The 23,486-nt window shown below is 53.5% G+C and overlaps 2 protein-coding genes across 2 annotated transcripts; both read right to left on the reverse strand.

The window, feature by feature from the left end:
* Positions 1 to 1,846: 1,846 nt before the first annotated feature.
* TMEM11 (transmembrane protein 11) lies at positions 1,847 to 10,659 on the reverse strand. The gene is made up of 2 exons (XM_058035900.1): positions 10,587 to 10,659; positions 1,847 to 2,785 (listed from the first exon to the last, which is right to left on the reverse strand). The coding sequence occupies exons 1-2, from the start codon at positions 10,649 to 10,651 to the stop codon at positions 2,269 to 2,271; spliced, it is 582 nt and encodes a 193-aa protein (XP_057891883.1). The 5' UTR covers positions 10,652 to 10,659; the 3' UTR covers positions 1,847 to 2,268.
* Positions 10,660 to 12,528: 1,869 nt separating this feature from the next.
* NATD1 (N-acetyltransferase domain containing 1) lies at positions 12,529 to 23,486 on the reverse strand. Its single transcript, XM_058035438.1, has 3 exons — positions 23,291 to 23,486; positions 16,478 to 16,596; positions 12,529 to 15,813 (listed from the first exon to the last, which is right to left on the reverse strand). The coding sequence occupies exons 1-3, from the start codon at positions 23,385 to 23,387 to the stop codon at positions 15,697 to 15,699; spliced, it is 333 nt and encodes a 110-aa protein (XP_057891421.1). The 5' UTR covers positions 23,388 to 23,486; the 3' UTR covers positions 12,529 to 15,696.

Below are 23,486 nucleotides of genomic sequence, written 5' to 3' on the forward strand. Positions count from 1 at the left end.
TGAAACACATCAGCCCTGAGGGAAAATGATGTGTGGGGAGTTCCTGCAGTTCCTGTGGGAGCTACAGCTCCGAGGCAGAGGTTGCTGAGAGTGCAGCCATTCGCTTTGGGGGTAAATTCCCTCTCTGTGATGAGGGGAGTGCTGCACATTCCAGAGCACTGGGGGCAGCAGAGTGTGGGGGATTCTGAAGGGAGGTTTGTCCCCAGCCACTGATGATTCCACTGAGCTGCTGGCACTGGGGACAGCAGATACAGCACCACTCCACATGGATGGGAATTTTTGGAAGTTGTTTTACCATTTCACCATGCACTAAAATGCCTCTCAAGACCCCTCTCATTCTCCCAGGTCACCTTGCACAGTTACAGCCCTGACTAACAACCAGAATGTTAAAAAGCACTTTAGTTAGCCACATTATCACTGAGATTCCTTGGAAAACAAACTCCCCTGCCCCTCCACCTCAGAATGGAGTGACAGCTGTGTTTTTCAATCAGACCCACCCATTGTGACAGCTAAGCTGACTTCTCACCTTTCCTCCTGCAATAAGAGACCCCAGGAAAGTTGCTAATTTTTAACTCAAGTCTCTGATGCCAGCCATGCATTTAGGGAACCTGCCATAGTGATCATTCCAGACCAGGGGAAACTAACACAAAAAAGTACCAGGACCTCAGAGGTTTGGTGCAGGAAAGGAACTTACAGCTCTGAGAATTCTGCATTGTGTAAAAAAAGATGAGGAACACCTCTGGTGTGGCCAGCACAGAGGTATTTCAGGGCCTTCTGCAGCAGTAAGCAGTAGTAGCTGTGGCAGATGTGCCACTGGCTTCAAATCCACCCAGCAGGGCTCTGGAAGCACGTCAGGGTGGGAGGGCAGCCTGCCCAGCCTGGCCTGACCACTGGGAGATGAAGTAGCTGCATTGCTCTGCCTCCTCTCTGCCAAGACAACTGTACATTGTTGCTATAAATAGATGCTCTGGATCTTCTTTTAACCTTGGAGGGAGAGCTCAGCACTGTACAAAGGGCTGCTGCCACCCAGAAATGTCCCAGTGCCACTGGAGTCCCCTCAGGTACAGCTGCCCTTGCTGGAGCTCAGGGCTGGGGCACCCAGCAGTCCCAGTTTGCCCAGCACACACACAATGGGCTGCGTGTCCTGCTCACAGAAAAACTGCCCCAGCAGAGAACAGGTCAGAACCGTGGTCAGAACAGCCCGTGGAGGTGAGGACAGAGAGACCTTGGTGCCTGCTGTGGCAGAATTTGGGGCCTGACCCCTGCCAAGGTCGGTGTTTCAGCTGTGAAGGTCAGGCTGCAGCTCCCACTGGAGCAGGGAGCACACGGTGCATGGGCAGCTCTCTCTGCAGGCCTTTGCTCTCCTATTTCAAATGTAACACCTGGAGCTGTGCCAGGCTGGCCCTGCCAACGCCAGCCACACCTATTCCCCGTGTGGTGGGAGGAGATTACAGACAGCAAGCCCCTATCTTTCAAAAATAACTGGCAGATGTCACAGAAGAGTAAATGCTTCCCACTCTAAGATCAAGATTTTGAGTTTAGAGCTAAAAACTGGAATAATGCACAGGACTGAATGCTAAAATTTCAGGTAACAGTTAGAAGGTGCACTCATGAGGATGCCTTGCAGCAGGAGCAAGCAGCTCCTGTGTTCAGGCAAAAGCAGTGGAATTGTGTGGTCAGGGCACAGCACAAAGGTAGGACACGTAGACTCCCACCTTGGCAGCCCCCAAGGCATTTCAGAGATGTATCCACCTTTGGAAGAACTTGTACAAGAACTGAGCAGAATGTGCTTGTACCTGGACACTTCAAGTGATATCACTTTGATAACAGTGACAAGAGAGCAAGAGCATTTGAAATTCTCATCCTTTAATGGTCAATGATAACTTCTGGCTGGTTTTGTGTAATACAATTAAACAATATACTTAAATGTTTCCCAAAAAAAAAAAAGAAAAAAAAAAAAAAGAAAAAAAAAAAAGAAAGCAGCTCTCACACCCCTTCTTTCTATTGCTTTCTTTCACTGACATTCTGCTGCTGGATTGGACTCCCCTGGCCTAACATACGGATCTCAAGTCACCACACATCCACATCTCAAGTGTAAGGAAGAGCTGAAAAACCTTGGTGCACCAGTGATACGTTATCTGAAAAATAACAGCTCTATCAAACCAAATCCTTCCCAGTCTCCACCGCTTCTCAAAGAGGAAAAACAAAATGTTACTGTGGGAGTCTTAATACACTTGTCTTTGTGGGTTTCTCTCTTCCCTGCTGAAGTCATACAGCATAGAGTTCATAGATCTTCTTTACACAGTACACCAGGGCAGCGAGTGCTATCGTGTTGTGCAGTCTCTTTCTGTGCAGGTCGTCCTTCCTCACCAGCACCACGGGAGTGGACGAGGTGAGCGTATGCAGGGGCAGGCGCGAGAGTTTATAGGCATCGTACTCCACCTGGTACTTGCAGCAGGGATCAAACTGCCACGAGATCCCGTACAGGGTGCAGCAAGCCACGCTCAGCACTCCGGCAGGCAGGGAGATGTAGTGAGAATAATCTACGGGCAGTGCCAGGGGGGTGAAGAGGCAGGTGGTGCCCGCCAGCACGGCCGTTTTGTGCAGGCAGTTCCCCACGGTGATCCAGCGCGCCGTCTCGTCCCCGATGCGCGTGGGCTCGATCACGATGTACTTGTACTGCGCCTCCAGCGCCTGCTCCAGCTCGTACTCAAACTGGTCCTGAGCGTTCTCCCCGTTGTAGATCTCGTGCACAATGTAACAGTCCGTGGAGGACAAGGTCACCCTGGTGAGGGGAAATGAAGAATTAAAACTACAGGGCTGAAGGACGGGCAGTTCACCCACCTGGGTGGGAGAGCGGGACAGGAGTGCCCTGAGTGAGGGCAGCCCCTCAAGGTCACTGCCTGTTTCACAACCAGCAGCTTCTCAACTCAAGCTTCATTTCACATCAGCTGATTATCCTGCTGTACAATCATTCATCCCAAAAGAAGGCAACGTATTTTTCTTACCTTTTCCTAACTTGGATGATCTAGAACAATTTGAGAAATAGGGTCTTGTAGTAGTCCTGAAATGGTTTCTCACATTGATACCCAAGCAGAAGTGTCACTCGCACCTTAGTGACCACATCACATCACTGAACAAACCCCACAGACTTCAGGAGCTTTCGCAGAAACCAAGGCAAGCAGCTCACTGCTCAGGAGGACAAGCAGCTCTGGGAGGTTTGGAGAGAGGAAGCCTCTCCCACATGAATACATTTGCCTTCTGATGCAATTTTGCTATTTAGTCCTCCATATTAACACAGCCAAGTAAATCCATGGTAAATCCAACAAGGATGGCCAAGGAACACTGCTGAAAGGGAAGGTGAAGAAGGCAGCAGAGCATTCAGTTTGTGGCAGAACACTTCCCTCCCTCTCCTGAAGTGGGATGCAGCAAAGCAAGACATGAACAAGATTTTAACCCAGGCACTGCTTAAACAGTGAAGAAAGAGCTGCTCACTTCACCTGGGAGCACATTTCCTACTCAGGGGATTCAGGGAAATTGTACTGGAGCAGCTTTCAGCTACTTAATGTCACATCAATGCCCACCTTCACCACATCACCTTATATCTGCAGATACATTCATGTACAGACTGCTAAGAAATAGGATTATAACTGTTCACCTGCTCTGAGAAAGGGTAAAAACCTGTCCATCAGAACCAGGCAAAATCCCCCCTTCTGTGCAGAAATGAATATTTCTGGCATACTTGTGCTTAACCAGAGCAAAACTGAGCACGTGGCCTAGCAAAGATAAAAATATCTAGCAGATTCCTTTAGCAGAAGGAGAACAAATCACACATCTGACCTAATCACAGCAGACAAAACAGCCTCATCCCAACAGCATTCAGCCCCCCGTGATAGCAGGAGGAACAGTGCTGATGTGGGGAACAGAACGAGCACTTTTTGCTCCATTAGTGTAGTGGTACTTATGTGCATGCACTGGAAAATAAGGGAGAAAAATACACATTCACAAGCTGCTGTTGCCAAACATTATCCTTAATGTGCAGCTCCACTCAGGCTGCAAAGGGGATTGAGCAGTGGCCAGCTGTAATCAAGAATATTGTTAAATTACAAGCTGTTGCAGACGTGGCTGGGTTTGTAACAGCAGCAAACATCAACCAGCAGGACCTGAGAGGCACCACCCTCTCCCAAAGCAGAGTCATGAGCACTTTCATTAAAAGTCCAGCTGGAATTTATATAACCTACAAAGAAAACTCAACTTACAATGCAGTTATTGAGTTCTTGCAGTGCATTTCCCCCTTGGCCTGTTCATGGGTAGAAAGAAAAATAAAAGTCCAGCTTAATTCTGTGCATGCTGGGGGCTTCTTTAGGGTAATGAGTTGTCAGACATTGTTGGGAAAATTACCATAACCCTTTCAGCATAGGATGTGGTGGGCTCTGATGTTCTGCAGTGAATTGAGAGGTATTTAGAAAAAAAAATTAAGAACAGGATCTATATAAGGAGTTTCTAACAAGAAACCAGTTAAGCAGGTGTTACACTGACACCAAGGACACAGCTGGTCATGGTTTCTGCCAAGGATTCTTTTCCCTGATAACAGCTGCTCCAAGTGCAGCTTCTTCCCAATCAAAAATTCCAGTTTCATTGCAAAAGACATATAGAGGCTTAAGGTAACTGCACACCACCACCCATGACTTTGTGAAACCACTTGCTAGGGCATAATGACTTCATGGAAAAGCTATTGCTGAAAGGCATTTTCAAGCTGGAAGCCAACCCAGTGCTAACACAACTCTCCAGACAAAATGAATATTTCCAACAAGGAGCACTTTCAGTGTTTTGTAATACCTAGGAACATGCAGATGGGTGGGCAAAACAGAGAGGCAGAATCCAAAATCAAGAGAGAGCTTAGGCACAGCACAGTTGTCACTGCACATCTCCCTGTCATCACTGGGAAAACAGGGATGAAGTGAGGCCATTCCCTCCCTGCCTTTGCAAGAGCCATGGGAACTGAGCTTCTCACTTTAGAATTCAGCATCTACCTGGGATTTCTCCAGGCTCAGCACCAGGACAGGTGGCACCAACCCATCAGTTTCTCCTTGCTCAGCTCTGGCCTGTTCTTCCCTCTGAACATCCATTTTTTCCTTTCACCATCACTGCACAAGCAGAGCCACACCACAAAGAGCCACCTGTCAGCAGGAACCCAACACACTGGCCAGGGGCAGCACTGCCCATCTCCTCTGGAATTTTCTGGCTTTATAACAATAAAGTTGAGAAAAGCACATGCTTTTTTTTTCTTTTTTTTTTTTGGCCTCCAATGCCAAAACAAGCAGAATTTAAAGTATGTTCTGCTGGGAAAAATAAAAATTTGAAAGAGTCTGTCCCCCAACTGTGCTGTTTCTCCAAATGAGTCCTCTAAAATCAGAATAAATCTCTATCATAGTGCTGAAGCTGCAAATGGCAAAAGAGCCAATCCAAAAAAGATATCTGCTTAAATAGGACATGTGGAGAGTCAGCAGAGCAGGCAGCAGGTCTCAATTTCTGCACAGGGAAGTTGGGTATCATGTGTGATTTCCACACAAGAACTGGCTGCCCCTGGTGCCCCTGGAGCATGCAAAGCTGAAAACTGTTTGGATTTCACATGATCCAGAAAGAGACTCAGATATGTGGGCTTGAGGAGGTTTCAGCTGAGGACTCTCCTGACCCAGCCCTTCCACTGAACACAGCAGCTGCACACCAACAAACCCAGTCAAAGCAACTGCATTTGCTCACACCCTGGAGTGGAGTTTGCCTTTTGGAGCTTGCCACCCACCCTGGCCAGGACAAACAAACTGCAGAGCTGTGCAGGCAGCTCTGAGCTGGCTTCCACCACTTACCAAGTGTGGGGATTTGATATAAACTTCATTTTACTTGAAAGAATAGTGAATAACCAGAGAGCACCTAATGCCAGAAGATATAAAATGCTGCCAGGTGTTCAGAAGCCTCATAGGCTGTTTACCAGACAGATCACAGCCTAAAAGCAGTTGTTAATATTATTATAATATTCTAATTATAATATTGTTAATATTAATCAAATTCTTTTCCAGGACCTGTCTCCCCACTCCAAATAAGAGGGCACAGTTAAAAAGTTGTAGTAGAGCTGTTCTGTAGGAATAGTTCTAGATCCAAATATTTGTTCTACTGCAGCTGCAGGCATTCTATATTTGAGAACTTGCAGTGTCTCACTCCTGGTGCTGAATGAATGCCTGGATGGGAGGATGTGACAGAACTCTCAGCTATTCACAGCAAGATGGAAATCACTTAAAACTCAACAATGTCAAATTTTGGTGTTGCCAAAGTTAAAAATAAGGAATCCATTGTTAACAGAGCTGCAGCAGCAGGAGGGGCAGAAGTGTCTGTTAGCTATAGAGCAAGCTTCAAATTACATTTGGATTGTCTTCCTAACATGGGAACATGGGAGAGCACCAGGAGAGGGTGAACAATAGCAGCTCCAGCAGTTCATCAAATCCTGAAATGCTTTGGGTTGCAAGGGACCTCAAAGCCCACTCAGTTCCACCCCTGCCATGGCAGGGACACCTTCCACTGTCCCAAATTGCTTCAAGTTCTGTCCAGCCCTGCCTTGGACACTTCCAGGGATCCAGGGGCAGCCGCAGCTTCTCTGGGAATCTGTGCCAGGGCCACCACCATCACAGGGAATAATTTCTTCTGAAGTTCCAGTCCCCAGAACAGCTCCATTTCTCTGTCCCACCTTGGGAGCAGGCTCCTGGGAACAGCAGCCTGCCTGGTAAATGGAAACTTCAGTTGGGTAATCTTTGTGGATGAAGAAATAAGTACCATTCCAAAGAGGAGGCACAATGTCACTCCATGCTTTGCCAGGTGGCAAAAGCAGAAACAAAGAAGAAAGCAGTGAGAACAGGCAGGGGAAAACATCCTGGGAGAACCCTCAACATCCTCCTAGCACTGCCCACTGCAGGGAGAAGCACTGAGCCTCTGAGATTGTTGCCTTCAGCCTAATGGCACCTGCCAGACAGACTTTTTTGATGAGGGTTTCAAGTCATCCAACTATCTCAGTTCTGCAAATGCTCAAAATCACACTTGGAAACAATCTTTAACTGCACAAGTACAGTTCTGGACAAAAAAGTTCTTTTGAGCCCTTCCCATAACACACAGGTCAAGTTTTGGTGAAGTTTTCTTTCCTGGGCAAGAGTTTTGCTCAGAGCACCAAACAATCAGATTAACTGAAAATGGAGACCAGTTTGATAAGAAGTTAAAAAAATTAGAAGGGAGAAGCTTGCAGCAGTGTGATAACACCAGGTCACAAGCAGCACACAGCAGTGCAAGAGGGGTTTCATGCTGGCTCTCCAAGATCTCAGAAAAAGGACATTACAGATGGCCAGAGCATGTCTGGGAGCATTGCTGGCATCTCAGCCAAGCTGCAGGAAGTCAACAGAGTCAAGGCATGACAAATCCAAACACTAAACTTCCCTCCCTCCAACATAAATTCTTCCTGAAATTCAATTTAATTTCAAGATTAAGAAATGAGCTGTGGCCTGGCTTTAATTCTCAGTGGAAATATTCCACCTCCCAGTCACATTTCCCAGTGTTTATTTCTACTGAGGATATGGTGCACAGAGAGCACAAACACATCCCATCCTAAACACCTGGACAATTGTTGCTCTGCTCAAGGTCCCCACCATTTACCAGGCTCAAGCCCTCAGCCAGGGCTGCCAGGCCTGGGGCTTTAAGAAGGGCACTCAAGCAGAGGAAGAACAGGAAATGCAGGGCAATAAAGCAAGACTTGAATTCAAAAGATGCACCTTTAATTCAAATAGGAAAAAGGACAGGAGAACATTGGGAAGCTCTTCAAGCAGCCTTAGGGAGGGACAACATTACCTGAACTCTAAGGAAAACATCACCAGACCATTACAACAAATCCAGCCCCAGACAACAAGGAGGTGTCAATTTTAAGTCAACTAATGATTAGCCAGGCTGATGGAAGTAGGTCAATCATTGCTGCAAGCAGAGCACAGAAATCTGAGCAGGGCAGGCAGGGAAAGGGGAGCTCTGTGAGGGCACAGAGCAGCCAGGCAGGCACTGCTGATGACATGGAAGCTGTTCTTTCCAGAGTTTGTCAGAACATCTCCCAGGGGAACAAACGACATGCTGTCCACTGCTCTGGCGGGCACCAGGCTGCCTTTTGTACAAAAACACCCAGCACAATCCTGTGCCTGTTCTGTATGAAAAAGTTGTTTTGGTCTACACATGAACAATTCCCTTTAGACAGGCTCCATTAAAGAGTCTATCCAGAATGAAGAAAAACAAATATTTAGTTGGTTCCCTTCAGTGTTTTTGGTTATTTTGTTTAACATTATTATTTCACCACCAGAGCCAGCTGGAGTTCACAGTCAACATCCTTTGAAATTAATGTCCTTACATTCACTCTGAGCAAGGAAAGCACTTTTTCACCAATTACAGCTTTCTCTGTATCAATAAAGTCACTTATGAAGGGACTCAGTCTCCACAGATATGCTGGTCTATTTTTTTTTCAAATAATTTTAAATGAAAGCTGCTGTAGTCTCGTAGCAGACAGGATTTTATTCAGCACTGAGTCTCCTCACACCACCTCCGACACACAGATGCCTTTTAGAGCGGCTGCCTGACAACTACAAACCCTCCTTGAAACAGCTCAGCTACCAGGAAAACTGCATCAGCACATTCAGTTCAAAGGAACGTGCCTTTGGACAAGAATCCTGCCCAGAGTAAGAAAAGTGTTTTCAGCCTATAAAAAGCCCATGTCATCATGTGATGACATCAGGTCTGTCGGCGCTGCCTCTGCCCAGCCGGTGCTGCAGCAGCCTGGCGAGACAGGCACGGGTGGTTTGGGATCAGAGGCACCCACAGCTCCTGCTCTGCAGCTGCCAGGCAGGAGCAGCACCTCCCTGACATCACCCAGCACCTCCTGGAATTGTCCTCCTGTCACCTAAAGAACCACCAGCCTTTGATGGAGATTGTGAAACTCTGCTCAGGGGGGGATGTGCTGTGCTGTTCTCTTCCATGCCCTCCTCACTGGCAAAGGAAAAATAATAAATGCAGCAGGTTCATTGAGTGACTCGTGTTTAGGAGTATTTTTGATCATACTCCTTTGAAACAAGATCACCCCAAACAACAATTAGATTATTGTACAGGTTACAGATGAAGTTACACAGTAACAACTCACTTTTAAGTCTGCATCAATTTTCACCCTGGAAGAATAATTGAAGTTATTAAATGTTCTTTTCCATATTCTGCTTCTCCCCTTCTGCTGGGAGGACACGTCTGCCACATGAAAACTCCACACCTCCTGTGCTGGGGCAATGCCAGCCCTGGGTGCAGACAGTTTTTACCACTGTGGTATTCTTAGCTGTTTATTTAAACCACGCTGATGCAGGAATTCCATTGGCCCTTCCAGTTCAATTACTTTTGAATTCCCTGAACATAGGCAGCATTCCTGCAGTTCACATCAGCGCCAGAATTTTCAAGGCTACTTGTGGCTCTCCTTGGCCGGGTAGATTCAACAGCATCAAAGCAAACGCTGCTGGATCACAGCAAGGGAACAAAGTGAAGCAAAAGCCACGAGACAAATGAAGGGGGATATCAGAGTTTCTAATTAAGAGGGATATCAGAGTTTCGAGGCGAGGCAACAGGACAAAGGGAAACTCAGAGAACACTGCAGCAGCTTTCAGCAGCTGCCGGTTACATCAGTCGGCCCTGGGGCAGAACAGAAAAATGCCAACGTCAGGAAATGCGGGATAAACCCAGACATTTTCATCAGGTGGAGGGCTGTGCACACAGGTTTTAAAGTAGTTCGACCAGACACTGTCTTAAGCTGTGCCAGGGGAGGATCAGGTCTGACATTTGGAGGGATTTCTTCACAGAAAGGACGATTAAATACTGGAATGGGCAGCCCTGGGAGGTGGTGGAGTCACCGTCCCTGGCGGTGTTTAAGGAAGGACTGGGTGGCACCGAGCGCTCTGCTCGGGGTGAGGGGTGGGGATCGCTCCAGGTTGGACTCGATGACCTCCGAGCTCTTTCGAACCTAACTGATTCCGTGACATATCCCTCTGTCTCTTTTCCCCATTTTAAAGTTGCGATTCCCAAACTTCTCCCGCTGCTCCGTGGGTATCTCCAGCCCGTGCCGGCCGCTCCTCCGCGCCGGCAGAGGCCGGAGCGCGGTGCCGAGCTCGGTGCCCGCCGCGGCCCCGGCAGAAGGAGGTCACCCTGGAGGACTCGCCGCTCCCTCCCCGCCTTTAAAAATAGCCGTGGACGGAAGGAGCCTCCCGGGGCCGGCCCTCCTCTGCCCGGCCCGCAGCGCCGCATCCCGCCGCGGGCAGCGCTGCCCCGGACGCGCCGCGGTTCGCGCTGACCTTCCCCGGGCCCGGCCCCGCCGAGCGCCCCCGGCCCCTCCGCGCCTCAGCGCGGCCGCGTCCCGCGCCCGCCCCGCCCGGCCACGCTCCCCTCGCGGCGCCCCCGCCCTTGCCGCGGGGTCGCGGGGCCGCCGCGGGCGGTGCGGCCCCGCAGCCCCCGCCGCCCCTCGCCGCCGCCCGGCCGCCCCTCACCTGTCCCGGCCGCCGCCGCTGTTGGTGCTGCCGGGGCCCGCGCGCCTCCTTCCCCACGCCGCCATCTTGGAGACACTCGCCTCGCAAATGTCTCCGCCGGCGGCCTGCGGGCGCGCCGCGCTGCCCGACGGAAGATGTAGTGCGTGGGGGCGGCGGCGCCGCTGCTCGGGGTGGGGCTGAGCCCGAGGAAGGACTACAATTCCCACAGTGCCTCGCGCCGCCGCACAGCCGCGGGGGGCTCTGGGGCGTGTAGTCCCCTGGACAGGGGCGGTGGGGCCAGGCGGGCACCGCGGTGGGACCCCGGTGGTACCCACGGGCATAGCCCCGTCACCGGCGGCGGAGCGGCTCCGCGGGGCTCGGCTCAGCCCGGGTCGGATCGGCTCGGCCCCGCCGCCCGGGATCCTCCAGCCCGTGGGAGGAGCGCGGTGGCGAGTCCCGGCCTGCCCCGCGGCCCCGCCGTAAGGGGATGCGGCTGCCCAGAGTGGGCACCGCTCAGCATCGCCCCCTGATCCCAAAAACCCAGGAGGCTCCTTCCCTGCAGGCGATTAGGGATGGAGGATCCCCTGCGCAGCACTTCCCTGGAAGGAGAGGCTGGGCGGTTTTGGGGTGAATTTCGCCCTCTTAATCAGTCTCGAAAAGGGGCAGTGAATGGGGAGACTCCCCTGCTGCATCTCTGAGGAAGAATAAATTACAGAATCACTTAGGAAAGACCTCAAGGTCATCAGTTCAATATAAAGTTTAATACCAAACGCTTCTCTAGAATTGCAGTGTAGGTTTGGTTCTGCCAGAGGTTTCCCAGCTCCTGTGGGTCCATCAGAAGGTTTTGTGCCTGGATGGTATCTCCAGGCTGCTCGAGCCTCTGCAGGGCTCCCTCTTGCTCCGGGCTGGATTCCTCCCAGGAGAGGAGCCTTTTTATCAGGAATTTTAAGTTTTGCTTATCAAACAGCAGCTCCTTGCTCCACACCCCCTCCTTTCTCGGAGCCCTCCTCCAGCCTGACAGCACTGCCTCTGCATCTCCCGTTCCTACAAAAACCCTCTTTTTGACAGCATTATTCCCAAGCGATGTAATGTGACTGTGAGAACAAACCCCTGGCTGCCTCCCGAGGCTGCTCCTGCAGGGCCCGCCCCCAGCGCTGCCCTCCCAGCTGTGTTTTGGGGGGCAGCTGTTCCGGGGGAGCTGTTCCTGCACTCACAGGAACCAGGAGGTGTTTGGGAAGCGTGCCCAGCCCGGCAGAACGTGCAGCAGGGCCGGGACAGGCCGGAGCACGGACTGTGTGGAATGTGGAATGTAAACAGAGTGTGTTACCAGCAACAGCCCAGCCACGGATCCCAACGGGCCGTGCTGTCCCTCGGGAGCAGCCAAGCCCAGCTCCTGCTGCAGCCCAGGGGCAGCTTGGCACGTTGGATCAAATCATAACTGCTCCCCACACCAACCTTCCTGGCAATCTGAGTTATCCAAACTCAGCCCCTGCAGCCTTCTCACAGCGCTGGGAAGGGACACAAATGCCCTGCCAGGATCCTGAGTGTCCAGTGCTCCCAGCCCAGGGAGTGCTGGCTCCAGGGGGGCACTGCCTTGTGTCCCTCTGAGCACCTGCCTGCCCACCTTGCTCTGGACAAGCACAACAACTGGATATTTAAATATTTCCATGCCCATCTTAAAGCAGTGGACACAAACACTGAGTGTGTCTGCTCAATTGCAGGACAACTCCCAAAGCCTGGCCTGAAATCCCAAGGAGGAATGGTGAAGGTGAGCAAGTCTGGATCAGCTGGCAAAGAAGAGGAACCAGTTGTGATCCCGCTCACCCTGAGATCTGCACAGTCATCACCAGGTCAGCCAGCCCTGTGACCTCAAATAAAACACAATAATTTCACCCCTTACCTACTGATCCTTTGCAATGGGAGCATTGACCCCCCCAGCGCAGCACAGCACAGCCACTGCAGCTCAGTTAAGCCACACTTTTATTGTATTGTATTCCATGCATTATGTTCATGTTTTATAGTATGACAGAGGGAGGGGTCAAGATAAATGTTAAACATAAACAAGAGCAGAAAGGTCGTTTGTAACAGGTCCTGAGAAGGAAAGGCACATCGTAACCACCGAATCCAACAGAACGGAAACCTGGGACAGAGGAAGACAACGCTGGAGAGCGGATGAGGGAGGGGGTGTTTCAAGTTGGGGGCTGTGGAAGCAGGTCTGACAGCCACCTGCATTCCCCCACCCACCACAGGTCTGTAGTTCCAACGGGTTTGGGGAGCTCAGTATTCAACCAAACCACTTCCACGCTCCTGTTGCCCGGGGAGAGTCCAAAATCCCAAACTCCTCCAGGCTTAATAAGCACCAAGGGGCAGCACAGGACTCAAAGCTCCTTTCTGCAGAGACCAGCTGGGCAAAGGCAGCTGGTGGGGAGGCAGGGAAGGGTCACCCAGCACCGAGGGACCCCCAGGCAGGTCCCACCCAGCCATGCAGGGTCACAGGAGCACCGTGGGCTCATCGCTGGTGAGCTGCGGGTATTGCTATTCACTGGCATCCAGGAGGAGGGACAGAGCCGGGACACAGCAGAGAAAGGGTTGGCACAGCCACTGGCACAGGTCCCTGCCAGCTCAGACACCAGGGGGTTGTAGCACCTCGAAGGAAGCAGCAGCAGAACCGGGAGCTGTGCTGAGTTAAGGCAGCGATCGCTGCGGGATCCAGCGCCGGGAAGCTCCAGGTTCCTGTCAGAGCAGCACAGGGGCTCCAGAGCCAGGCTGGACGTGGGGCTCTGCCCACAGAGTGAGCACAGCACACCCTGCAGTGAGCTGACACGTCAGGGGGCTGCTGGAGACTGCTCACAGTGGGAATGAGCACTAAAGCAGGACAGAGCTCAAGCATCGCACCCAGCCCTGCTGTGGCACAGACACAAGTGTCTGATCTTGGCTTCCAGGGGGCAAAACAGCTCAGCTTCACCTTGGAATCAAGAGAAGGGATGGTTCAGCCATCACAGCAGCACCAGAGCCAGCCTTGCTCCTGTAACTAAGTGTGTTGTGCATGTTAAAGAAGGAACATTTAGCAGCCCACATTTCTTCTTGAGCCCCTTTAGTTTGTTACCCTTTCCCAGTCCCTCAAAGCCACCCTAAAGGTCACAGCCTGGGTGAAATAAGCAGCAGGAGGGCAGAAATGAAGCAGAGGCAGGGCTGAGCTTGAAGCCTTTCCTGAGCAGCACAGGGCAGAGGTGGCTCTGCCCCCTGGCACAGGTGGTGGGCACGGGCAGGGGTCTCAGAGCCTGCAGTGTGCAGGGCAGGGATGGAGGTTGGGAGTTCTGGAAGCCTGAGAGGGCTGTGCTGTGCTGTGCTGGTGATGGGCAGCCCAAAAGCACGGGCAGGCAGCAAGGGTTCCCCTCGTGCTGGTGGCCAGGGACAGCTCAGGCTGAAATCCTGGCACAGGGTCTCCATCTCTGGCCACCCCAACCAGGAGAGGAGTTTGTAGGAGTTTTTGCCTTTGCTGCCATGGATTTTGTGCTGGGCTCTGGGAAAGGGCTGAGCTTCCTCCCACCTGGGGCTTCAGTCACTCCGTGGCACAGATTGTAAACTTTAGTCCCTGCTGAGCAAAGCAAGGCCTGGGTTTGGTCTCCAGGTGAGAGGCTCTCCATGTCCTGCCTGGCTGCAGCCCCAGTGGCTGCTCAGGGCTGGGGGTGTTGAAAACATCTCTCCCTCACCACAGCCCTGCCTTGGGACACTACAGAATCCTGAGAGCTCAGTGTGAGATGCTCTGAGGGGTAGCTCAGGCTGGAGAACGCAGGCAAGGCAGGACAGGCAGCAAGCTGGGACCTGGCAGTGCCCTGCCATCGTGGTGCCACCTCCACATCTGAGGGTGGCAACGCTGGGTTGTGCTACAGAATCATCATCCACCGAGGTAAGAGCACGAAATGAGGGTGTTCCTGCTGCTGGCCAAGGTCCCCATGATGCTGCCAGAGCCCTGAGCTTGGAGCTGTGAGGAGGCCCTGAGCAGGCAGGTAATGCCAGGAGCCAGGGCTGCTTCCCAAAGGCTGTAAGGAGGAGCCATTGGCATCCATATGGATGCAGGCACCTCCAGCACTGAACCCTGCAGATGGGCCAGGAGCAGGTCCTGGAGGCCTCACCCTGCTGCTCTCAGGATGTCCTGGTGGGGCTGATCTGGGGCACTGACAGGGATGCAGAGATGGAGGAGAGGGAGATGAGGGGAGCCTTCCTCTTCAGCTGCAGGAAACCACCCTGGTGCCCTGGGATGTCCCTCAGTGCTCAGGCCAAGGCTGATCTCTTCTCCTGAGCAGGCTGTGTCCACACCAAGGGCAGGGAGACAGGAATAACAGTCCATGACCCTCTGGGATGCCACTTCAAGGTTGTGTACACAAGCTGGGCAGGAGATGGCATCTCCAGGGAGCAGCATCTGCAACTCAGCCACGTTTCTTCCTCTGCACAGACTCTGCCACAGCCTCTGCAGTCCATGTCCACTCCTCACATGGCTCTTGTCTCCAGGCTCGAGGGTGTCACCATCCCAGTGTCTCCACAGCCAGGCCAGCAAAGCCCCTGAGGTGCCACCATGGTCCACATGTTCTGGTATGAACTGCAGGTGGCCTTGGACACGGCCTGGTGCCCACCAGGTGCTGCAGGGGATGAGCCTGACACAGGGCTGGGGCTCCTCCAGCACCTCCCTCTGTCCCACAAAGCTGAACCCACAGCATCTCCCCAGCTGCCAGGAGCGAAGGGGGGCTGGTACCCCACGAGCAGCCCTAACCAACATCCCCCAGCAAGTTCAGAACTGTTGCTAAGCAGGGGGCAGAGGATGAGGTGCAGAACAAGTCATGCCCCGGCCTTGCGATGGAGTTTGGTGGAAAATTCACCCTCTTCTATCCCCTGGCTTGGGAAAAGCACTGGTGGGCACCCTGTGTGCCCAGAGCAGCCTGGCCCAGGGGCTGTGGCCATGCTCACACGTGGGCACAGAGGAGGAGGAGGAGGTGCCCACACTCACACACCGCATGGACACGCTAAAAACCGGGAATTGCCAGTGTGGGAAGGGGGTTCCTGAGACTGCAGAGAAGCCAAGGCCGCCTTGAACAGTCAGGGCCAGGTGTGCTGGTGAGGGAGCAGTCCTGCCTCAAGGCTGCAAATGTTCCAGGTACTGCGGCAGAGGGTTCTCCTTGACGTATTTCTGAATGTACCAGCACGTCAGGTGCGCCTTCAGGTCCTCCTCCACCACAAAGTCCAGGGCTGCCTGCAAGCAGTGCAGATCAGAGGGGTCACAACCAACACCCCCAGCCTCAGGGGAGTCCTGCACCCCTCACCCAGATGGGGGAAGCAGCAGGAGTCCCTCAGGTACCCCTGTGCTGTCCTGCCACAGAGTCCCCAGTTTAACCCTCAGCACATCCAGCCCCGTGGATGCTGTGCTGCAGGTGACACAGCCCATCCTGTGAAGGCCACCTTCATTATCTCTTTGTCCCATTTACAGGGCCAGGGAGCAGCTGGACCCCAAAGCAGCACCCCAGTGTTGTGCTCATGGCTCCCCATCTCTCCCTCACAGCCCAAGCAGGCAGAGGGCTCACTGGGGTAGTGAAGGTTTGAGAGGAGGGGTCCAGCTCGAGCTGAGCCATCAGCCCCCTGCACAAGGGATTTCTGCTGAGAGGGGGAATGGGCTGAACCTGGGGGAGTGCCTGGATTTGCTGACACTTACCCAGCTCTCCTTGCCACAAAACCCAGGGATGTCTGACCCCACATTTCCATCTGCCCCTCCAGCCACCCCATCTCCCATCAGAGCAGGATTCCCACAGGGCACACACACAGTTCCAACAGGACAGGGCCTGCTTCAGCCAGGATCTTTACCCGCAGGTGGGATGGCAGCAGGATGGGCACCGTGCCCTTCTGGGGGGCTGGGGCTGTACCTTTGCCAGGTGCTTGGCAATTCCTCTCCCTCGATAGGCGTCGGGCACCTCCGTGTGCTGCAGGTCCACGATGCGCTTCCCCACGTACTCGTACAGCAGCACGGCCTTGTCGTGGCAACCTGGGGGTGGCACAGAGGGGACAGGGCTGGGGTGTCACCCGGGATTGAGGGCTGGGGTGTCCTCCAGTGAGCCCTCAGCAGGGGATGGGACAGAGGGGTGAGGGTTGGGATGTCCCTGGAGAACCCACAACACAGAATGGGACAGAGGATTGAGGGTTGGGGTGTCCCCAGAGAGCCCAAAGCAGGGAATGGGAGAGAGAGATGAGAGTTGGGATGTCACCAGAAAGCTCACAGTAGGGAATGGGACAGAGGGGTAAGAGTTGGGATGTCCCTGGAGAACCCACAGCAGGGGATGGGACAGAGAGTGAGAGTTGGGGTGTCCCCAGAGAACCCACAGCATGTGATGGGACAGAGGGCTCAAGGTTGGGATGTCCCTGGAGAACCCACAGCAGGGGATGGGACAGAGGATTGAAGGCTGGGATGTCCCTGAAGAACCCACAGCACAGAATGGGACAGAGGATTGAGATGTCCCCAGAGTCCTCAGCAGGGGATGGGACAGAGGATTGAGGGTTGCGATGTCCCCAGCAGGACAGGCAGTTTTGGGACTGCTACATCCCCCCTTGTGCCATGGGAGTGGCTCTGGTGCTGGGTTTCAGTGGTGGCTTTGCTCTCAGTGACACCTGGATGTCCTCACTGGTCTCCCCAAGGTGAGCAGGGCCTTTCCAAGCCCCTGGAGCAGGAGCAGGTTTCTGACCCAGCTCTGAATCAGTGATGCCAGCACAACATGTTTAGGGTGGGAAAGCAGGTGTGGGGAGGGAGGAGATGTGTTGATGGTGGGGGAGAGTAAAAAGAAGAGGGGGAAAACCAACAAAACCCAACAAAGCTGACCCAGGTAACAGCCAATTAATTTCTCCTCCAGCACAGGGTTTTGTTTTTGGTTGTGACACATAAAACAGGACAAGACTCCTTGGTCTGGTGTTGCAGCATTGTCTAGACACGTTTTGGGAAAGATGAATCCCACAAACACACAGGAAAGCACACACAGGTGTGCAAGGGGGGCTGTGCACACAAATTTACATGTACACACACACAGGCTTCCTGTTTCAACAGCCTGACCTTTCTCACAGCAGCTCAGTTACAGGAAAAAAGAAGTTTCAGCTCATGTATAAATCAGAGGAGTCAGAACAGCCCTCTGGTTTCATCCACAGAAACTGAGCCTTCAGTGCAAAAGGAAATGTTTCATTTCTACAGAGTTTCTGTGCTTAAAAGTGAGTTTCAGAAATGCAAGATCACAATCAAAGAGACAAGTTTGATTAAAATAATGGAAACTTTTCCTTCTGTCCAGTGTTTTTTTAAGGCTCAAGGGCTGCAAAGTTCACCTGCACTCAGGATCTGCTTTAGCTGAGCTCAGTACACTCCATTTCACTGCACTTCAGCTGACAACTCCAGCCCAGCTTGCCTCACCCCTGTATTCAAGAGAAACTAGAAAGGAGCCCATTGGAATTTTGTGTTTCCAGAGAAGCAGCTCAAGCTTTTATTGCTGCTCCTTTTATGCAGACTCTCAATTCTCCTGCACTGGATGGAAACCTTCACATTTCCAGCCTGAGTTTATTCCTGCTGCTTTCTGCCCACTCCTTCTTGTGCCAACATTGTTCTTGGGTGGACATAAATAATTTTCCTCCCTGCCATTCCCCCAAGTATTTCTAGGCTTCAGTCCTGCCCCACTCAGCTCTGGCTCACCAAAAAGCTTTGGGTTTCCCCCAGAGAGAAAAGAGGGAGCACTGCAGTGTTTCTCCATGTGGATCCAGGCACCCCAAAACAGCCAAGGGAGCAGGTGAAGCCCTTCCTGCAGCACAGACCTGCCCAGGCTGGGGCATGAGGTGCCCTCACCCTCCCAGAGCATTTGGTGGCAGCTCTCAGGGGTGGCAAGGGCAGAGTTGGCAGCACCAAAGGCTGTAAAATGATCTTATAGCAGCAGCTTTCGCTCGTTCCAGCCCTTCCACCCCACTCTCCTCCCAGGCTAAAACTTTCCATAGCCTCTGCCTGAAGCTTTGAGAAGTTTAAAACTAAATTGAACACAGAATAAAAGATCTTTTTTCTTTAAATACACTTTAAAAATATATTATCTGTTTAGAAGTATCAGAGACACGAATGCATTTTAAAGCAGGAGGTGATTGGAGTGTTTGGAGGATCTCAGACATGTCCTGGACAGGCTTTTCCTGGATATTCCCTGGACCACAGCAGCAGCACAAACCCCCAGCCAGGACAGGAGCTGCAGAGTGCCACCAGATGAACACACACACAGAGGATTTAACAACCAGCCTGATTTTACAACAGTCAGTGCTGCTGGAAACTGGGCCCAGTTCAGAAAAACATCCCAGCTCAGCCAAGTGCACGAGCACATCCACACACCTCAGTGGCACAGCACCCAAAACCAAGGACATTTGTGCCTCAGGGCGTGGTGTGGGCCCTGCAGGTCCCAGCCATGGCTTGGAAAGAGCCAACCCTGGTGCTGGGTGCTGCCCTGGCCATGGGGGCAGCTCCCAGGACAGCTGGGGGGGCTGGAAGCAGCGCTGACCCTCCCAGCCCCAGCGTGGGGCACAAGCAGAACCCCCCCAGAACATGGCACAGGAGACACCTCCTGCCAGCCTGTGCCACCCTGGGCTCTGGGACAGGAGTTTATCAGCCTGCACAGACACAGCTGGGCACACAGAGCCTGCCCTGCAGTCTGACTCACTGACTCTGAGGAAGTGGAGCTGATGCAAATCAGCAGAGCCAGAGAGGAGCAGGATGGCAGCAATGGCAGCACTGCTGGTGCCCTGCTTGTCCCCTCACAGGGGGCACAGGGAAGGGGAAGCTTTTCTGGGAGCTGGGCAAGGGAGCAGCTCTAACCTTGCTGCCCATGGAGGGTTTGTTCCACCAGGAGCAGTGGTGGCTCAGGGGCCTGGGGAGCAGCAGAGAGCTCAGCCCCAGCCCAGCTGAGGAAGGGACACCTCAGGCATCTGCAGGGGACAGACCCCCCAGCCCAGCCCATCCTTCACTGCCCCCCTCTCCTGGCACACACAAAGCACCCAGCATGGTGAGGCTGCAGGACTGTCCCTCGTCCCTTCCCCTGCACCAACCCCAGCCCATGACACCCCTTGGTGTGCCCAGGACCTGGGCAGGGCCCTGGCTGCTGCCTGCATGGACAATTCCTGTGCCCCAGCCCCCTCTGGACACTGCTCAAAGCCATTCCCTGGGGCAGGGGGACAGAACAAATGCCAGCCCCATCTCCCAGGAGCAGGAGGCAGCTCAGGTCTGCTGCTGCTGAGCCAAACAGTGGGGAAAAAAAAAAAAGCAAAAGCTGCGTGTGGGGTGGGCTGAGAGGACAAGAAGTGCTGAGCAGCTCATGCATCCCAGGCTGGAGCTCTGCCTGCCATGGGCTGGCCTCACTCCCCAGGGAGCTACTGGCACGTTACTAGGGAGAGAAAACACAACAGAGCACAACAGCCAGAGAGGAGACAGCACAGGGCTCTGGAGGGGCCTCCCTGCAGGAGGGGCAGCAGGGGGGGCTGCTTTGGAGCACTTTCCTGTTTAGGAGCTCTCTGGAGCTGCCTGTGGCACGGGAGGAGTGGGGATGTCTTTGATGCAGGGCCTGGTGACAGATCCCCATGTCCCTGCTGCAAACTCAGCACCTTCCCCCCTCCTGAGAGCATGTGCCCATCAGGCAGGAAAGCTCCAAGCAGGAGCTGCTCCAGTTTTCCCAATAAACCTGAGCCTGGGCTGCTGGACAAGGAGCTCCTGAGACTCAGAGCAGCAGTGGGCAGAGCAGGAGCTCCCAGCCAAAATCCTGCCCTGGTGCAGCTGGGGAGGAGTGGGAGGCTTGGGAAGTGTGGTGTGCTGCAGCCAGCAGAAGTGTTGGAGTTGGAATGTGTGAGAAGCCCGAGCATCCCTGAGCAACTGGAGCTGCTCCATGCCCGTGGTGAGCCTGATGGGTGTGATGGGCATCAAGAAGTGACAGCAGCTGCTGCTAAAAGCTCTTGCCCTGCCCCAAACATCTGTGCCAGCAGCTGGACCAACCAGCCAACTGCCTTGGCATGGAGGGGATCCCCTTGGGTTTCTTGTTTTGAGCTGAAATTTCATCTCAGACCCAAAGAAATACCCAACTATCCTGACAAAACCAGCCTGTATGATTCCCATGGAAGCTTTCAGCTTTGACAAATTGATGTTTTCCAAGAGAGTCTCTGCTCAGGGAGGTTTCTGGCTGGCTCAGGCTGTTAGTCACATCCTAACCCATTACAAATCCAGTTGGGCGTCTCTCTGCCCTCCTCTCGAGGGATAACGAGGCTCAGTGAGGTCTGCTCATAATCAGCTTTACTTTCAGCTTCTAAATGCTCCTTCATTTGGGATGCAGGGGAAAGGGAACGTGTTCAAATGCAGCAGCTGTTCCTAAAGAGATTTAGCAGCTACTGCAGCAATGAGAGAGGGGAGGAAGCAGCAGAGAAAGGAAAGACAGGGCAAGCCCCAAAAAACTGAAAAAACTTGAGTGCAATTCATCTTCCTTGTGCACAAGGGGAAGTCCTGACAAGGTCACGCAGGGGCACAGAGGCAAACACAGGATGATGCTGAAAATGAACACTTTCACAACCAGCTCACAGCTTTCACTGCCTCAGCCTCCTGCTCCAGGGATTTCCAGAAATTCATCACCATGCAAAGTTTTCTACCCAGCATCACACCACCACAAACCACCAGCTGTCAAAGTCTGGCTGCTTGGTCCACGTGCCTGGTGCATCCATGTTTTCCCAGGGCATCATCCACACTTGACATTTAGCAGAAATGAGGACATCACAGCAAAGCTGACCCTGGAGCCCACAAACTGCTGCTCATCTCTCAGTGACACCGGGCAAGAGTGCTCTCTGAGGGACATGGAGGTCACTTTGATGCCCAGATCTGTGTCTGACCCATTTCTTGTCATTCCCTGCTTGCTGCAGGGAAAACCTCCCAGGGCATTCCACACCAGTGATGCTCCTCATGCCAGGAGGGACAAAGAGCAGTGCAGGAAATAAACACCCAGCCACGCACTCCCACAGAGATGGTATCTCCTGAGCAGCTTCCAGGGCTTGGCTGCCACCAGCAAGGGCCTAACAAGGAGGAGGAGAGGTGGGTCACCCACTGCACGTGGATGTTAGTCAGCACAGCAGGACACTGCTCAGCCTGAACTCACAAAAAAGGGCTCAGACTCCCTGAACTCCCAGAGAAAACACAACCTTGGTCATGGGGATTCACCTGGGTGAGGCCATGGCCACACTGGATGGGGCTTGGAGCAACCTGGTCCACGTCTGGACGCACACAAGGTGTCCCTGATGAGCTGTGGGATCCTCCCAGCCCAAACCACTCTGGGATTCTGTGACTCCAGGACCCTCTCCTGAGTCAGGAGGTTCTGTGCTGATTCACACACGACTCCCACAGCTGAATCTCTCCCTCTCAAAGTTCACCCTCCCCAGTCACGACTCATCCCTGCTCAGCCACCCAACGCTGCTGGGCCCGTGGTGTGGCTGCCAGAGCTTTTATCCAGAAAACCACAAGAAAAGATTGTGTCTCCCTAATAATTGTTGACCCTTGGCTGTCCCCTCTATTTCCTGCACACACCAACTTCACTGGCAGGGACAATGCTCTGCTGGTGGCAGTGGGGACCTGGCAGCCAGGATCTTGTTTGATCTCAGGCTGAAATGAGCAGTTGGTGAAATTGTTTTCTCCGCACCCATCTCCTCCTTCCTCGCTCCACCACTGCTGAGCTCCAGCCTGCCCTTTGTAATTAGTGGTTGAAATGAAAATGGGGTGGAGGGGGGGAGGAAGAAAAGTCTAAAATAAAATCTGGACTATTCTTGTTGTTCTGTCGACAAAGCCTCCTGCATTCCCTATGATTTCTGAACTACACATTTTATTTTTATTTTTTTTTAAAGGCAGCAGCTACCCTGCAATTTCTGTATTGAGAGCAGTTCTATACCCAGAGTAGTTCTCAGCATAACAAATGGATGGGGAAGAGATGCTGGGATGGTTGAATATCTGTAATTAACCACCAAGATGAAGGCTGGGAAAGAATCAGTGCACCACAGAGAAATGTCAGTGGCACCTACTGTTTGTTCCTTTGTTCACTCCACCCAGTACGTGACAGAGCTTTTTGGGGGTCACTGTGTCACCAGAGCTCCACAGGTGGCTGTGGCAGCTTGGATCCGTGTCACTGGTCCTACAGAACCGTGGCACCGACTCTGCTGGAGCTCCCGAGGGGTTTCCCTGAAGGAATGTCCCCAGAGCTGGCACCCCCACATCCCCCAGAGGCACCTGCTGGGGGGGACCATGGCAGTGTCCCCAACCTGCCCGTGCCACCATCGGGCTCCACAGCCCGGCCCAGCCGGGGGAGCCGAGCGATGCCCACACCTCCCCTGGGAGAAGGTTTTGGGGGGCAGGAGGGGCTGCGGGGCACTGGGGGGGTCACACCGCGGCAGGGCGCAGAGTACAGGGGAAAGCGCAGCGGGACACAGGGCATGGGAGGAGGAGGGAGCGGGGGAAATAGGTGAGAACCGGAAAAAGGGGAGGAACAACAAGAAAAAAGGGGGGAGGAACGGGGAAGGAAAAGGGGGGAGAGACGGGAGGGGGGCGAAGGGGAGGCACAGCGAGAGCTGAAAAGGAGCGGGAATCTGGGTCCCAGCGAGGCGGAACCGCGGGCGGAGGGCAGCGGGTAACGTCCCGGGGAGCCCCGAGCGCCGTCCCTTACCGTTGAGCCGCACGGTGAACTGCCGCCGCTTGCGATCGTGCTCCACCTGGATGGGGCAGCCCTGCTCCAGGAGGCCGAGCGGCGCCGAGTGCGCCATGGCGGCCCGGTGTCGGTGTCGGTGTCAGTACCGCTGTCGGTTCCGGTCGCGGTGTCGGTGCCGGTGTCGGTGCCGGAGCGGAGGCGCGGGCGGGCCCGG

Source organism: Melospiza georgiana, chromosome 16, assembly GCF_028018845.1.
Source record: "Melospiza georgiana isolate bMelGeo1 chromosome 16, bMelGeo1.pri, whole genome shotgun sequence".
Taxonomy (NCBI): domain Eukaryota; kingdom Metazoa; phylum Chordata; class Aves; order Passeriformes; family Passerellidae; genus Melospiza; species Melospiza georgiana.

What these genes read in the sequence shown, in the direction of transcription:
- TMEM11 (XM_058035900.1), bottom strand. Translation starts at nt 10,651, where the DNA reads ATGGCGGCGTGGGGAAGGAGGCGCGCGGGCCCCGGCAGCACCAACAGC. An exon ending in AGCGGCGGCGGCCGGGACAG is followed by an intron (nt 2,786 to 10,586) that starts GTGAGGGGCGGC and finishes TCCCCTCACCAG; the next exon opens with GGTGACCTTGTCCTCCACGG.
- NATD1 (XM_058035438.1), bottom strand. Translation starts at nt 23,387, where the DNA reads ATGGCGCACTCGGCGCCGCTCGGCCTCCTGGAGCAGGGCTGCCCCATC. An exon ending in GTTCACCGTGCGGCTCAACG is followed by an intron (nt 16,597 to 23,290) that starts GTAAGGGACGGC and finishes TGCCACCCCCAG; the next exon opens with GTTGCCACGACAAGGCCGTG. An exon ending in TTGCCAAGCACCTGGCAAAG is followed by an intron (nt 15,814 to 16,477) that starts GTACAGCCCCAG and finishes CACTGCTTGCAG; the next exon opens with GCAGCCCTGGACTTTGTGGT.